This window comes from Coffea arabica, chromosome 3c (assembly GCF_036785885.1).
Source record: "Coffea arabica cultivar ET-39 chromosome 3c, Coffea Arabica ET-39 HiFi, whole genome shotgun sequence".
NCBI classification, from domain to species: domain Eukaryota; kingdom Viridiplantae; phylum Streptophyta; class Magnoliopsida; order Gentianales; family Rubiaceae; genus Coffea; species Coffea arabica.
In genome coordinates, this window is record NC_092314.1 from 5,729,685 (window position 1) to 5,746,551 (window position 16,867).

General features: G+C 35.5%; 2 protein-coding genes across 7 annotated transcripts; both read left to right on the forward strand.

Annotated features, from left to right (window-relative positions):
- The first annotated feature begins 1,601 nt into the window (after positions 1-1,601).
- Positions 1,602-8,435, forward strand: LOC140004330 (uncharacterized). 6 transcript variants are annotated; one of them, XM_072082060.1, is made up of 7 exons: positions 1,602-1,845; positions 1,935-2,351; positions 3,300-3,365; positions 4,301-5,512; positions 5,597-5,701; positions 5,787-6,114; positions 8,183-8,435. In XM_072082060.1, exons 4-6 carry the CDS (start codon positions 4,304-4,306, stop codon positions 6,096-6,098), a joined length of 1,626 nt encoding a protein of 541 aa, XP_071938161.1. In that variant the 5' UTR covers positions 1,602-1,845; positions 1,935-2,351; positions 3,300-3,365; positions 4,301-4,303; the 3' UTR covers positions 6,099-6,114; positions 8,183-8,435. The 6 variants fall into 6 exon arrangements, 5 of the variants coding, with proteins under 5 accessions (XP_071938161.1, XP_071938162.1, XP_071938159.1 ...); XM_072082061.1 differs by having other exon boundaries at positions 3,315-3,365; XM_072082058.1 differs by lacking the exon at positions 3,300-3,365 and having other exon boundaries at positions 1,920-2,351.
- A 5,462-nt stretch (positions 8,436-13,897) lies between these two features.
- LOC113734375 (UPF0481 protein At3g47200-like) lies at positions 13,898-15,583 on the forward strand. Its single transcript, XM_027260899.2, has 2 exons — positions 13,898-13,942; positions 14,024-15,583. Exon 2 carries the CDS (start codon positions 14,062-14,064, stop codon positions 15,376-15,378), a length of 1,317 nt encoding a protein of 438 aa, XP_027116700.1. The 5' UTR covers positions 13,898-13,942; positions 14,024-14,061; the 3' UTR covers positions 15,379-15,583.
- Positions 15,584-16,867: the final 1,284 nt, after the last annotated feature.

Here is a 16,867-nt window from a genome sequence, read left to right on the forward strand (position 1 = left end):
ACTGTATACTACAGTATTTTCATCAACTTTCACTAATTCTACTATGACACCCTAATTTTATTATTTAGCCCCCAATTCTTTTATATGAGCAAAAGCACAGAAGATATGACACCCTAATTTTATAATTTAGCCCCTATTCATTACGTATTAGCAAAATGCAAATGATATAATAACAAACTAGTTTTAGATATTTGTAATTTTTGCTAAGTTGACATAATAGACATATCTGAGCATAAAATTTTTTTCATGAATTGTTTATTATTACTTATAACAACCCCCAAAAATCAATAACTGAAATAATTTAAAAAAGTGTAATTGAATATAATTTGTAGTCTAATGTTAGCACTGTGAAAGATTAGTATAACGTGTAATACATCATAAGTAATAATTATTTTCATATGGAATGGGTATATACGAAATTAAAATTATTCAGTAAAATATCTGTCGTGCAATAAGATTGAGAGTTGTAACACATTTAACAGAATATTTGATTACATGTTTCTTTTAATTTATTATAAAAACTAAGTAAGAGACAAAGAGTAGGATAGCATGAGTAAGAAGTGCTATAATGTATATAAGCAATTCTATAGTATTTTCATCAAATTTCACTAATTCTACTATGACACCCTAATTTTATTATTTAGCCCCCAATTCTTTTATATGAGCAAAAGCACAGAAGATATGACACCCTAATTTTATAATTTAGCCCCTATTCATTACGTATTAGCAAAATGCAAATGATATAATAACAAACTAGTTTTAGATATTTGTAATTTTTGCTAAGTTGACATAATAGACATGTCTGAGCATAAAATTTTTTTCATGAATTGTTTATTATTACTTATAACAACCCCCAAAAATCAATAACTGAAATAATTTGAAAAAGTGTAATTGAATATAATTTGTAGTCTAATGTTAGCATTGTGAAAGATTAGTATAACGTGTAATACATCATAAGTAATAATTATTTTCATATGGAATGGGTATATACGAAATTAAAATTATTCAGTAAAATATCTGTCGTGCAATAAGATTGAGAGTTGTAACACATTTAACAGAATATTTGATTACATGTTTCTTTTAATTTATTATAAAAACTAAGTAATAGACAAAGAGTATGATAAGCATGAGTAAGAAGTGCTATACTGTATATAAGCAATTCTATGCATGTTAAATTTTTGAAACATATTTTATTGTGTAAGTTTTATTGTAAGGTAATTTCATAAATAATTTGTATATTGAGTTGTCCAAACCCAAAAAGATGTATATAGACACAAACAAGCACACATATATATACATGCACAAAAAAGAAACCAATATCAAATAATTTATTTGATATTTATAGATGAGATTAAGAAAAAAAAAAAGAGATTAAGTATGAAAAAAGAAACCTGAAAAAAAAAATTTTACCAGGGAAAAAAAAAAAGAAAAAAGATGTATGAAGCTAAAGGCGTGAATCCTGGAATCTCAAAGACGTGTTTAGAGGCAAAAAAAAAAGAGCGCCAGTCTGAAATCTGAAAGAGGCGCGAAGCTTGTGGCTGAAATCTCTACAAAACGACGTCGTTTTTGGTTGTTCACAGACAAACAAAAGTCTCGCCGCTTCTCTCTTCCAACACTTAGACAAATTTCATTCTCAGTCTTTCCTTCCTATGGTGAACACCGAAAAACTCTGGACCTCTAACACCTTCTGCTTCCGCAAAATGCTCCTCTAAAGCACCATTGACGACTGCCAATCTTCAGGTCAAGCTCGCCGAAGAAGCGAAGTCAGAACACTTCCAAGCTCCCTCCTCGTTCCGCGACTTTAGTTTAGACTTTTCTCCGACCCCCTTTTCAGCTAATTGTGCGGTATGTGTTTTTTTTTTTTTTTTGCTTTCAAAAGCTGCACAGCCTTCTATTGTAAAGACTAATTTATGAATTAGATTGTTAATTAGCAGTGGGGAAGATAATACTCTTGGCCAAATCGCATCCGAAACACTTGCGATCTGGAGTATTAACAGTGTTAGGGATGGTCAGAACCGGCTTTCTTTCAGGAGCTATGAAATGCGAACATATTTTGACTGCATTAATTTGGTTGGATGAAAGAGAAAAAGGAGAGGAGGTCTTCGGCTGAACGGAAAAAGGGAGGAGGTTTGGAGAAAGGAAAAAGAAAACAGAGCAAAAAGAGAGAGAGAGAGCCAGAGAGTAGACGGAAGAAAAATTGAAAAAAGAGGGGTGGAAAAAGGGAAGAGCTTCGACAAGAAAACAGAGCAAAGGAAAACCAAGAATCGAAGGAATCAGCAAGGAGTTGCTGTTGCCGCTGCTGCCACCAGAATCCACCACCACCACCTGCAAGTCCTCACCGCAAAAGCTTGGTAAGGTTCCCTTTCTCCATTCCTCTCTTTAATTTTGTTAGCGGATGGGTGAAAATGAGAGGTATTGACCTGATTTTCTCTTCCTTTCTTCTTTTTAGTAAAACTTTTATCCTTTTCTGACGTCTATGTATTCATGTGGGGCTATAATTTCTGTTGTGTGTGAGAAATTTGATTGGGATGCTGTAAATTTTGGGGCTGATTAACTTCAAATTGAGCAAAGGATTGGCGAAATTCTTTATACCCCTGACCTGTTCGATGAAATGCCCAGTTGAGAGTTCTACTTGAAGATGATTTTGCTTGCGTTTTGCGTGTGAGAAAAAGGAACATTCGGCTAGTTCAGTGTTTGTCCGAACATGATAGCTAATTTTTCATGGTAGAAAACAGAGTCTTGAGAGGCTCTGACGTGCTGGTTTTTGCACTTTTTCTGTTTTTATGCTGCCCTATGTTTGAGTCCGAATTGATGTTATGAGAGGGGGAAAAAAATACAAGTCCTATTTACTAATAGTAGTATGGTATCATGTGAAGTTGTTCGTTGAAATGCTCAACAATTGACTATGTTTGGATAGGTCCTGTTTTTTTTTTTTTTTTAAATTTAAACTTTACGTTTCATCACATGTATTCTTCTTAATTAATTTTTTATTTTTTTAATTATCTTTTTATCTATCATATATCACATAAAAAAAATGTTACAGCATAATCTCAACTCTAAAGTTTCTAGTACTTTCTTATTTTTCTCATTTATGTTTTATCTTTTGGTCTTTATGTTTCTATCACCTTAATCTTTGTCCCACCTGTAGAATGCGAATCAATACTAGTGACAAAAAATGCTTGTGTTTAGTTACTTCATTTATTTTGGGTAGTTAGAATACAATGAATGGAGGTGCACAAGCATAAATGCATATGATGAAGTCACGAAAGTTTTTATGTTTTTCTTTCACCTCTTCCAAGTCTTTTTGTTAAAAGCCAGTGCAATGTGGATGCAAGGAATGGTTTGGACTTTGGAGAAGTGGACTGGTAAGAGTTTGTGGCTTCTGTGTGTTTACTGTTTAGCATTTGCCTAAAGAAATGTGCAAGTCAACAATGTCGATTCCCGGACTCCCTGGCATTAACATATTGGGATCTAAGTTCTCCTTTTCGTTTTCGGTTCCTACCCCATTAATTGGCCCTGCTGTTTCAGCAGAAAGGGGCAGGCAATAAAATGTGTATGTCTGCCTTTATTTCTGGTCTTTGAATAAGTAAAACCCCAAGAAACAAAAGTGACACTTCTCATTTAATGCAAAAAAGTGAGGTCTGCGGAAAACATGCATCGATCCCTATTCCCCCCCCCCCCCCGGAATCCGAGTTGAAGTGTGGGTTTCATTGTCGGAAAAAGGAAAAAAAAAAAGAGAGGAAAGGTAAAGCAATTGGTTAGTTAATATAGCAAGATAAATTTCATGCCTTGTGTTTATGAGCAAGTGCACGCATGTGGCTTCTGAGTGTCTTTGTTGTCGCAGATACATTCTGTTAGGCTATTAGATCATCAAGCTAAATTTGTTCTGAATGAAGCTGACCTTGCTCTCTTGGGGTTTTTCTTTCAGCTTTCTACATGACTCTAGCATTAGCTCTGGTTGTATACTAAAGCTATATACGTTGATTTGTAGCTCCCTCAATTTCATATGCCACGTCTGCTATCTGAGAAATTTGTAATCTGACAAATGCCACAGGCTTCAATTCAATCCGAGCTTTTCATGGTTAATTTCATGTTCATTTCGTGGCTGCTATACATATTACTTTTCTTGATATATGATACTGATTTCATGGCTTTTCATATGAATTTTCATATTACTTTTATGGCTGCTTTTCATATGACTTGTAGCCTTAATTTTTGAAAAGGCTAGTTAACAAATTATTCTCTTTAGTTTGATATTAGAAAAGTATTTTGTACTAAAGGCTGATGTGTGTATATCTAGGACATGGATAAAACTTGGATGAAGATTAGCAATAGGAAGGACAAGGCTTATGAACTCGGAGTCAAAAATTTCCTCAAGTTTGCATATTCTCAAAAAGTTGACACTCAGAAAATCCCATGCCCATGTACACAATGCAATAATTTTTGTAACCAAACTAAAACAGTTGTGGAGGATCACTTATTGACTCAAGGCATTCGTAAAAGCTACACAAGATGGATACACCATGGGGAACAATTTCGACACCAAAATTGTGGGGATAGTACTAAACATGGGGATGGAGAGGAGGATAGTGATACTGAAGATTTAAATGACATGTTGCACGACATTGGGACAGCACAATGGGGGGACAATTGGGCTGGTAGGGAAGAATCAACGGATGATAGTCTAAATGCGAATCATAGTGACACAAATAACTTTCTTAAATTGTTAGAAGATGCAAAAAAGGAGCTGTATCCAGGGAATCATTTTTACTCAAAGCTATCCTTTGTAGTCACTTTGCTCCATTTGAAAACAATGAGCGGGTGGACCATAAAGTCCTTCAATGCATTGCTGGAAATTTTTAGCCATGCACTACCTCCTGAAGCCACAGTTCCCAAGTCTTTTGCTGATGCTAAGAAGCTCATTCGAGACTTAGGTTTTAAATCTGAAAAAATCCATGCTTGTGTCAATGATTGTGTTCTCTTCTGCAAGGAAAATGAAAATTTTGACACTTGTCCAAATCTAAATTGTAAAGAACCTCGCTACAAGATGGCAGGTTCAAGAGTTCCACGCAAAGTTTTGCGTTACTTTCCTTTGAAGCCTAGGCTGCAACGATTATATACCCACAAAGAAATAGCTTCAGATATGAGATGGCATAAAGAAAAGTGTGTGCATGATGATAACATCATGCGGCATCCAGCAGACAGTGAAGCATGGAAACACTTTGATAGGTTGCATCCGGACTTCGCCGTTGATCCTAGAAATGTGAGGTTAGGTCTTGCAACTGATGGTTTCAATCCTTTTGGGACCATGAGTAGTGCTTATAGCATCTGGCCTATTTATCTAGTGCCATACAATCTGCCCCCTTGGAAGTGTATGAGAGATCCTTTCTTTTTCCTATCAATGCTAATTCCTGGGCCTAAAATTAGTGAACGTAACAAGCAAAATCGTGCCAAAAATGACTGCTACACTACTGTTGGCACAAAATCGCTTGCAAGAGTTGTTGAGGAAAAGGTAATCTGAAACCCAGCCAACAGTTGTGCATGTACATCCTTTTTGTCATATGACTGAAAATGAAAAAATTGAAAATTTGGACAGAAAAGGAAAGAAGATGTTGAGCTTTCAGAGATAGACATGTTTGAGTTAAGTCGAAAGTCAAAGAAGTCAGGGGGGCTGGTAAATGACAAAGCAAAAGAGACCTTGGTGAGCTGTTTCACTTGGATAATGGATTTTTAAACTATTGACATCCATTCCAGCTACATAATGATCATATTTTTTACTTGCCTAGGACAAAATGAGGGAATTGCAGGCTACAACTTCAATGACTAGCAAGGAAATATGCGAGCAAGAACTTGGTTACGTACCTGGACACATCCGCGGTCGTAGTGCAACCAAGAAGCAAGCTGCTGAGGTAGAACGCTGGAGGCATGAGATTGAGGACAGCCGAAAAAGAGCAGATGAAGCAGAAAAACGAGCTGCAGAAGTAACTCAACAATTCACTGCTCAGCAAGAGTTGATTAAGACCTTGCAACAGCAACAAACAGAAACAAGAAGCCTGTATGATAAGTTAGCTAACCAGCTGAAAGACTTGCGCAAATAAGCAACTTCTGTGTCAGGTATAAATAAATTGTTTGCTCTTCATAGTTATTACAATTGAGGCACTTGAATTCTGGTTCTACAAAATAGAGATTCATTTTTAATACAATTGGGTTGCTTGATGTCAATTTAGTTGCTTGATGGCACTTGAAATCTGGTTCCACCAAATCTGATTCCTGTTTAATGCAATTGAGTTGCTTGAGGCTGATTTAGGTGCTTGAAATCAGAGAAATGAGATCAGCTGAGACAGCGGAGTACAGGGTTATCCATAAGCAACAGTTGCTGCACATTTAGAAATAGAAAGCTTTTTGCAAACTCATAAGGGTTATCAATTGCCATCTCGGTGATCCAATTGAATTTAGGTTTAAAGTTCTCCAATTTATCGATTTTTAATATTTTTGAGATGCGTTGGTAATTGACAAAATTTGGTTGGTTTCTGCACTGAGTTGAACGTTTAAATTAGATGATCTTAATAGCTTTTAGTGAACCTGAGCTTTTTTGTTCTGCTGATATGGAATTTTGGGTTCTTTTACCAACCCTGAAAGAAAGTCTCAGGTTGATATGAATGTAGAACTCTGATCCATGGAATACTTTCCAGCTGAATGCACATAAATGGAACCACTTTCTGCAGATGTAACTAAATGGTCTTCCCTAGGATCATGATTTACTTGGAAGTGTGTATCCGTCGAACACCTCTGGATAGTTGAGGCATGTATGGATATTTAGTTTAGGGTGTCTTTGTGTAGCGATTGCAGGTAGACCGTCTCATTTTGGCTATGATGATGTTGTCAGCTAGAATTTTTCTTGAAATGTTTCATTTGAATATTGGCCACATCTCTTTTGTCTGGAAAAGGTTGTTATTCTTTCATTAACTCTTATTGGATGCAATCTCTGGTTATAATTCTACAAATAAAGCCAGCAAAATCTGGGTAATAAATATGATCCTGTGCTATTTTTGGTAATTTGAATGCAATGGTGTCACATTAATTAATAGACCTGGTATATAATTCTTTCTGTCGTATATGTTCAGCTTTATTGTTAATCTAGAATGCAGTTATCCTCTCCTTGTTATTAACTTTTTCTCTGCTTATTAAACATAAGGAATTCCACAACCTGTCCAAAAAAAGGTCTTTTTCAAATGTATTTTTATATTTAGTAATGTGTATTTATCTCTTCATAATAGCAATTCAGGCTGTGAATTAGTTCCAATATCTTTGTAGCATGTTTTTTTGGAGCAATTATCCTAAGTTACAGTCTCCAAGTGTTTGCTTGTAAGTGGATGTTGACGGTAGTGTCAATGACATGTATAACCATTGGGAAGTGAATTCTAGGAAGAGGCAGTGAGCAAAGCCATGCTTTTCATAACTGGATTATGTTGTTTATGTGTTTGCATTCATCAAATTGTGTGGTTCATTTGTTTGTATTTGCATGTCCATGTGTTTTTAAAGCACAGTGTGTGCTGTTTCTCGTATAGATTCTGATTGTACCCTAATTGGAGATAAAAGGAAAAGGCTTTAAGCTCATATACGGGTACTATTACAGGGTGATGCCACCCTAAATGAGTGAATGTATGCTTTGTATGTGAGGTAGGTGTATGGGAATTTTGGATGTACCTTTCCTTTAAACCCCCCCCCTGGCCGCCCGGGGGGCGTTTAATTATGCCTTTTAGGGTGAAAAAGTTAGAAGCGGCCATTTTGAGTGAAATTGAAGATTTAGAAGCAGCCGAAATTTGATCTTCTTGGGTTCTATAAAGGATTTTTCTCTTATGTATACAGCGATATGCACACCATTTTTGTCAACTTGATCAATTATAATTCTGGCTTATGCTTTTAATGTTCTTCATTTCCCTCTCGTGTGCAACACCTCCTGCCTCTGCCCTTATGAGTTTGCAAAAAGCTTTCTATTTCTAAATGTGCAGCAACTGTTGCTTATGGATAACCCTGTACTCCGCTGTCTCAGCTGATCTCATTTCTTAGATTGCTATAATTTCAAATTATGGACATTAGTTTTTATAATATGGTGCCTATCTAGAAGTGTAGTTCCAGTTTTAACACCAGTGCTCATTGCTTCAATTTTGGTAACGTGTAGGTTCTAACACGATTCCCAAGAAGAAGAAGCCAGTCATTGCTGTGAAGATGGTTTTTGAATTGAAGACTACAAGGCCTATTGTGCTCATGTTTTGTTCTAGATGGGAATCGTGCTCATATTTTTGTATAGAACTTTACTACTCTCTATTGTGGATGGGAAATCACTAGTATTGTAACTGAATGGCTTATTTTGGATGGTGCATGGTTTATGACTCATTTGAGGCAACATTTATATATATATGTATTTGGGTTGATTTTCTATTGGAAATGAATGTTGGTTTTCTTTTCGTATGTTGGCTTTTTTTTTCTCCTTGCTACTCAATGAACGTTTTGTGATTGTTGGCAGCTATGTTGCGTAATTAACATTAGCTTATTGCTTTTTACAAAAAAATAAATGACAATAAAAAGTTGTCACTGCCAACAAGTTTTACTAGTGACACTACAAAGTCGTCACTTTTTATGGATGGAAAACAATGACAACAAAAGTCGTCACTGAACGGAAGCATAATGTGACAACTCCAAGGGTTGACTATGACAAGAATTTAGCCAGTTTAGTGACAATAAAAGTCGTCACACAATGTACAACAATGAGTGACGACAAGAATCATCACAAAAACGAAATCGTTTGTGACGACTTTCAACAGTCGTCACATGGACCCCCTTTTGTGACATAGAACTAGTGACAGCTCTGTGACAGCAATAAAAGTCGTCACTGAATTTTTTTGTGACGACTTCTGAATTTTTAGTGACGACTTTCGCCTGTCACAGAAACGCAATTTTCTTGTAGTGGACCCCAAAAGCTTTGGAATATAACAGTCGCCTCGCTTTGACTTTGCATTCATATAACACATAACCCCTTCCCGTTAGTGTACAAACGGTTGTTAATCCAATCGCTTAAAAGAATAGTATGAAAATCCAATATAGCCCTTCCAGATATACCGTGTGTAATTCCTATTTAATGTAATTCCATTTTAACAATTTTATAGTACTATGTATTAAACCATAATAAAAAGCAAAATCTTCTAGAAAGAAAGGAAAGATCATAATGAAATACACCACTAGCCACCCTTAGAGAATAGATTTAAAAATAGAGATATCTAGCCACCGACAAAGCACAGATGTAGAAATAGAGACATAGAGTGACGATGACAAAAAGTTGTTGCACTCTCAATATAAACACCATCACCATAAAATTGAAAACACAATTTCACAAATTCTCATTAAATCCGGATTTGAATCAGAGGATCTGGTTTGCCTGCTACAATCAATTCATATTCACTCTATCAATACTCATGTTGTGGGCATACATAGTCAAGCACTATATATTCTTCTAGAGTTTAAAAACAAAAAAGGAAGAGAAGATAAATCCGATGGTTGTGGTCTTGTGGGTTAGAATGGGGAGGAAGAATAAGACTGGGAGAAGTGCTCATAATTAACAATGGATTTTGCAAATTAGATAAGATTAGGTATTTACATGAGTAGAGAATAGGTAATTCATGGTTAGAAGGGATGAATGGTAGAACAGTCATGGTGGATTTCTTTTGGTGGTGCTGTCATGTACTTGTGGTGTCATTTTTGGTGGTGTGGTGGTCTAGGCATAATTGGTTTTCTTTAGCCATTTTGTTTTTAAACCTTGGCCACTTATTTATTCTTTTATCTGGTCATCAACTCTCCCAACCTCCCGCTGGCAACTCAAAGGAACCCCCCCAGAATGTAATGCATAATGTATTGTGTGAGTACTGTTTAATTGGTAATTGTGTGAGTACTGTTTAAGCAAACATCTCAAGAGTAATGCTCTCACAGAATAGAGTGAAGTTCAATTTAATAGTATCTAGTATAAGCTGATTTTGTGAGTATTATTATTATATGCACTTTTAAGTGTAATAAAATTGTTCACTTGCCCTTCTAGATTAGTGGACTTAATCTAATAATTTAGTATTAAAAACTACCACAATCCAACCGTTGCAACGGCCAACATGTGCTGACATTCTCTTGTGTTGGTAACGGGTGAATATACATACATATACATATACATGTATATATACATACACACATATGTATGTGTACACATACATACATACACCTGTAATCATCACGTGCTTTCTCAGGGAAACTTGACTTACACAACATTCTGAAGGAACCGGTGAAATTGTTGAATCGGTATCGAACCATTCGAACCGTTAAATCGCAGTTTTCAAGCTCTTCCCCAATGGCTCAAGTTTGGACCTTTTCCTAACGGGCCTCAAATGTGATTTCTACTTAATCAATTATATTGAGCAGACCCAAGTCCAAAACAAGGTGGTGTTGACTTTTAGTCCAATTCATATCCCAACTACCGCTAATGTGTAATTCGTAACATTAAACAAACATAAAAGATTTCAAAGAAACAAATTGGAGTCATGGTGGAATAGCAAAGGACATGAATAAATTAAATCTAATCAAAATTTCGTACATAATACAATTAACGAAGTCAAGATATTTTTTGAGGAAATATGTTTTAATTCATGGTGTAGTTTAAGTTGTATTAGAAACTAAAATAATCTCTTCATATGTGTGAATTTTTCAAGGTATAAATTTTTTTTTGCTTTTGTTTCAATACAACTAAAATAAATAGTTTACGTTAAAAAATTTACACTTTATAAAAGTTTAACCTTATTTTATTTTTTATTGTTGTTATAAATTTCATAAGTAGGATAATATAAGGGTAGTATTGGAACAAAAGTTTTATCTTTCTTGTATTTCCTCCAAAGGGGTTAAAATGTTACAAGAAATATCAATTCAAGAAAGGTAAGTGAGATTTTAAAAATCTCAGGGGAACTGAATGATATTATAAGAAACCTCAGGGGAGGTTTCTGAAATTATCCCATGAATTTTTCAACTCATTATATTAATTTGCTGCGAATTTCCATGTCTCTGATTTCTTGTGAACATCCATACTAAATGCATGATGCTATCTGATTTCTTCCGAATGGTTTCTAATTTTTTTTTCCCCATCTCGGTTTGATTTGCATTCCATCGAAGATGCATCCCATCTGCTTCTAAACAACCATTACTCATTAATTTAACCTTAATGAATCAAATACCTTCTATTTATAAAGTACACGCATAATAGAAATCAGAAGATCATAAACTAATCTAATGATAATTGCATAACTCTTGGAGCCATGTAATGCTATGCATATATATATATATATATATATATATATATATATATATATATATATATATATATATATATATATATATATATATATATATATATTTATATATATATATTTGGTGGCACAAACGTAGTGTAATAATACACTACTATTGTTGAGTTCAGTCAGTTGCCTTGCTGGTTTTTAACCACAGTCACGGCAGGACTCGTGAATCGTGATCTAACTTGGGGCAACTCTTTCCTATACGTTCTTGGGACGACTCTTCCATCAGGGTCCACGGGTCCTAGATAGCCCTTTTTTCTTTTTCTTTTGGTACTGAAAGGAAATTGGGTCCTAGATAGCTTTATTATTTGTTAACTTACATCAGGCTTCTTAAGATGCATTTTCTAATTAAGTGAGACAACTGAAAAATGTTCTAACAAGTGGACTAATAAATCATTTTGTGACGACATGGAATTAGAAGATCATTGATAGGGTGTAAATTGTTGGTTATTTTATTGTTAATTTTCCCTTTTATCCTTGCCAAATATTGTTTTAATTATTAATATTTACTTATATTTGGTATTGGACCCAATTTCAGAGATTGAAGCAGAAAATTACCAAAAAGGAGGGACTTGTTGGGAAAATGCAGACTTCTAAGGGCTTCAACCTTTGGGTCCTTGAATTGGTGGGAACCACAAGCTAGTGCAAGGCATTTAGTCATTTGGGCTTTTCAAAGAAAACAACGTAGAGAGACTTGGAACAACAAGTACTTTGGAGGCTTTGTCCACATGTGTGGGGACCACAGGAAATAGCTTTTAGGCTTCTTTCTTTTGGCTTTTTAAGGAAGACGTACAGAAGCAAAAAGGGATCCCTAGTTTTAGTGTAGTTTTTAGTTTAGTTTTAGTTTCCTTTCTTTCTTTCTTTTGACTGGCCTCTGACACACGCCAGGTGTTCGACAATATTCCCCAACGGGAAAAACATCTTTTATTCCTTGCTTTCTAGTAAAAACCGCCATGCCTTTGCAATCCATTACTTCGTGTGGTGATTTAATTATGCGGCGTGGCTAAGCCTTCCTTCTAGTCAAGGGGACAACTGACGATTTGGTTCGACAATTATTGTGAGATCGAATCTGTTTTAATTATTTTCTTCATTTATTGGTATTTGTATGTTCCTTGATTTTAATTGCTGTGGCCTTGTGTATGATTGATTAGTGCGCAATAATTAATTATTCATATAGGCTATTTTCGCTAAATAGGGGTAATTGAATCCGTAATTGTTCGTTATCTCTATTTCAGTAGCAACTGGCGTAATTGGGTTTATGTCAGGGGAATATACGATCTAGCTTAAACAAACCCTCGTAGCGTGTTTGTTAGTTAGGATTGGGCCTTTCTAATTATTAATGCAATCTAGAAATTAATTCCTACGGTCGTACCTAGGGTTGTTTTTTGGTTAGAGAAATAACTAACGGTCGTACCTTAGCTATCGATAAATTAAGGAAAGGTTGGTTGTTTATCGCGTGCATGACAACTATAACCAATCTATTAATAAAAGTTGGAATTATCTGCGAATCAATGATCAGTGCATGAACCATTTCTGAAGTGTACCCTTGGCTAGAGTTTCTCTTAATTATTTCTTTGAATTAATTACTTTCTGCATTTAATTTGTTTAATTGACATTTAATCTCAAAACCCCCTATACTTTGAACTCTAGAAGAAACGAACTATCTCCAGTCCCTGTGGATTCGACCCTGCTCACCGCTATATACAAAATCTGTATTTTTCTTGAGTAGGTAATTATTATTGCACAGGCTGACGACCTGTCAATCATCTTGTCCTTTTTCCGGTGGACCGACAAAATGCTAGCTTCAAATTAGGACTAGGTTTTTCTTGAAAAGGACTAGGTTTGGGATTGGGGCCAAAGATATTACTTAACCAAGTAAACATTCCCCTACCTAGAATATATGTTGCTTAAAAGACCAAGACAAACCTGCAAGACGTTCTTTCATAATATGCTAGCCGGACGAAGTTCGTCAAAGTTCCTCTGTCTTTAATATACGAATTATCCCACACGAGGGTAGGCAATTAAATGGTGGACAGATATTACAAGCTAAATTATGCCTTAAACATGTAAACTACCAATCAGTCACAAATGTTACCCAAAAAAAAAAAGGGAAAAACAAAAGATGTGCATGGAAAAGCAAAAAGCAAAGACATACAATTGTTTATTACTTTATTAACTTTTAATGATCAAAGACCATAAGGGTGGATGTATGAGATAAGCCAAGAGCAAATGCAAATGATTGCACTGAGTACTCGACTTTAGTCACCATGAGAGTTTTTACAAAAACCCAAGCCTTTACTTTGAGAGTCTTGAAGTATATATTCCAACTTTAGCACAGCATAAGACAAAATCAAACACAAAAGATTCCTCTATTTAACTTTTTTTAACTTTAAGATTCTTGAAGTATTGTACTTGAGTCAGAAGCTTAAGATAAGGATAAAAAAAAACATGAAGACTACAACGTCGAAATTGCGAGCGATTATATATATTACATATAGGGCAGTTGTGATTGCTAGCTAGAGGAAATATAGGAGCTCAAAACCACGCATTGGTAACAGGTTAGAGTTAAACTTAATTGCTTGTTAAACTTAATTATTAATCTAAAACAGCGGTACTAATGATTTTTTCCTTAATTTCAGCAAGAGATCGATTGTATTACTCAACACAAACAAAGATCATGTCCACCGACGCCAGAACTGCCCGAATTTCTAATTGTATCCGTGAAAAGCTTTCTGGGCTATCAGATACTGACATTAGGGTGGCATCAAATGAGCGATGCATATTCAAGGTCCGTGAGAGAATACAAAGTCAAATTGAAGGGCCATATGAACCACAAATGGTTTCAATCGGACCTTATCACCGCGGTAAGCCGGGGTTGCAATTAATGGAAAAGTATAAGCTGATTTACTTGAAACAGCTTCTTGAGCGAACAGGTGAGGAAAATCTAGAGATTTGCGTTGTGGCCATGGCAAATCTTGAAGGAGTAGCTCAGAGGTGGTACTCCGATGAAAGGATCAGTCATGATGGTGACGACGGCTTTGTGGAGATGATGCTTCTTGATGGCTGCTTCATACTCGAGCTGGTATGGAAAATTAATCACCCCACACAATCTACAGATGGCATTTTATCGGACGCACTATTCATAGACCTATTAGGAATCGAAAATCGAGTCCCTTTCTTCATCCTTGTTGAATTGTTTCACAAGACCAACTCTAACTCTGGTGCCAGCAGCAAATTTAATGATTTGGCTCAGCGTCTAACTGATTTCGTAATTCTTGCTTGTGACAGCAAAGAGAATGAATATGTTGTTGATGATGGTCAGGTCATTCATCTACTTGACCTTGTCTACAAAGCCCGGATCTCTTCGTTTGCTGCAAAATTTATTGCTCTTGGTGCCAGGATTGGTATTCCGGAGGATGATCCTTTCTCACTGTATCATATAACTTCTGCCAGTGAATTACAAGAAATTAATGGGGTTGAGTTCGAAGATAGTGGGAAAGGACCATGGCTTGAGATTACTTGGGAAAATGGTGTGGTAAAAATCCCTCGTTTTATGGTTCATGTTGATACAGAACGTCTGCTCAGAAACTTAATTCGCTACGAACAGCATTACACCAGCCATCATGAGGGCACGAGGGAGCATGTCTATGATTATGCAATATTAATGGGAAGTCTCATAAATTCTGCTACGGACGTCGAGGTGCTGCGTCGCATTAAAATTATTATCAACAAGTTGAATGATGATCAGGCTGTGTCTACCATGTTTCGTCGGGTCAGCGGAGGTATTTACCCCGGCAAAGGCTTTTGTTACGCCGGTGTATTCAATGAAGTGGAAAAGTATGCCAAAAGCCGTTGGCATATCTGGTGGACGAAGCTCAGGAGGACCTACTTCAACACCCCCTGGTCCCCCATTTCATTTGTTGCTGCAGTTGTTGCGCTTATCCTCACTTTTCTCCAGACCTTTTATGCCATACGGCCTGCGGGAAAAAATTAGTAGTAACAAAACTACTAAACTAGTCATATCGGCCACATGCTAAGTGCGTTTGTTTGGTCTGAATATTGTTTGTCTTTCTTTTTCAACACAACCTAAAAGACTTCCATCACCATCCATAAGTTGTGCTATCAGTCAAGTTTCTTGCATTTTCAGTATCTCATGGAGAAGAAATAAAAATCGTGTGTGTTTGTTTTGGTTTTGATAATATGTAATGTTTTTATTAATATTAATCCTCGGATACAATATATCTCTGCTTTCACTGTTTCAATGTCATCAGTTCGCCTGGCTTGGTATCATCAGTTACCCAATATGACTTTTTCTAAAGTTATTTTTAGTTCACAGATTGTGCAAGTATCTCTATTTTGCTGCATGCATGGAAATCATTTCGATCAGAGGCAGGAGAAAATTGAAGAATCCTCAAAAGTTTCTGCACTAGCTCCTTAATTTTCTAATGTCTCTAGTTGCTTTTCGTAAAGATTTACACCAGCTCACTTCTCCAATAAACAAATCTTGATACAATAATGCTACACCAAAACCGAAAGCTGATATATACTTTTCTTTTCTTTTTTTTGGAGCAAAGGCTGATATCTACTTACAACTCTAAAAAAAGAAGAATAATGAAACTACCTATTTTTTAGATTTTGTGTTTTGTTTTCCATATAAACACATGCAACCCTATAACAAAAAAGTAATCAGTTAGATGTTTGACAAATACACGCTTAGTGGGCTAAGTTTTCAAATGCTCTCCCGTCCCATTAAAAGTGTCATCCTTTTCATTTTAAAATGTCACGAAATATTTGTCATGTTAAAAAAGTTAGAATACCTTTTAGTCCTTCTTTCAATAGAACTTTTCTTTTTAATCATATGCATATTATCATTCAAATTTAAATTTAAATTGAAAAAAAAGTACAAACATCACAATCAAATCACTATTTTTTAAAAAGTTAAATTCTCGAAACATGACTAAATAATTGGGACGGAGGTAATAATGTACATGTTTGAATCGAACAAGAAGGGCAACACTGAAAGCGCAATATTTGCTAGGAAAAGAAAAAATAAATAAATGAAAGCATTTACATGTGCGGAAATACTAAAAATTAGGACAAAAAATACTAGTTGGGAAGGTGCAAGCTCCAATTTTCTTTAGACGTATTTGGAAGTACTCCTACAAAATATATACTAGTTGGGAAGGAAATCCGACCCTAATTTATTTTACCACAAAACACAGTCAACAAGAAACTACAGCCCGTTTTCAATTTCCAGAGAGAGAGAGATCTTAATTATAGCATTTGGAACGGAAACGCTTAAAAAATGAAGAACTAAGCCCACCCCATTTGTCTTCTTATTGTCTCTCTGCTAGCCATGCAACAAAGTCCAATATAAAACGAAAATTGGATGTCAATGACCAATAACATATTAGCGACAAATTGAGTTCAACTGCATTCTCATCGTTAAATTTCCCACTTAACAAAGAATTACTCCTACCGAG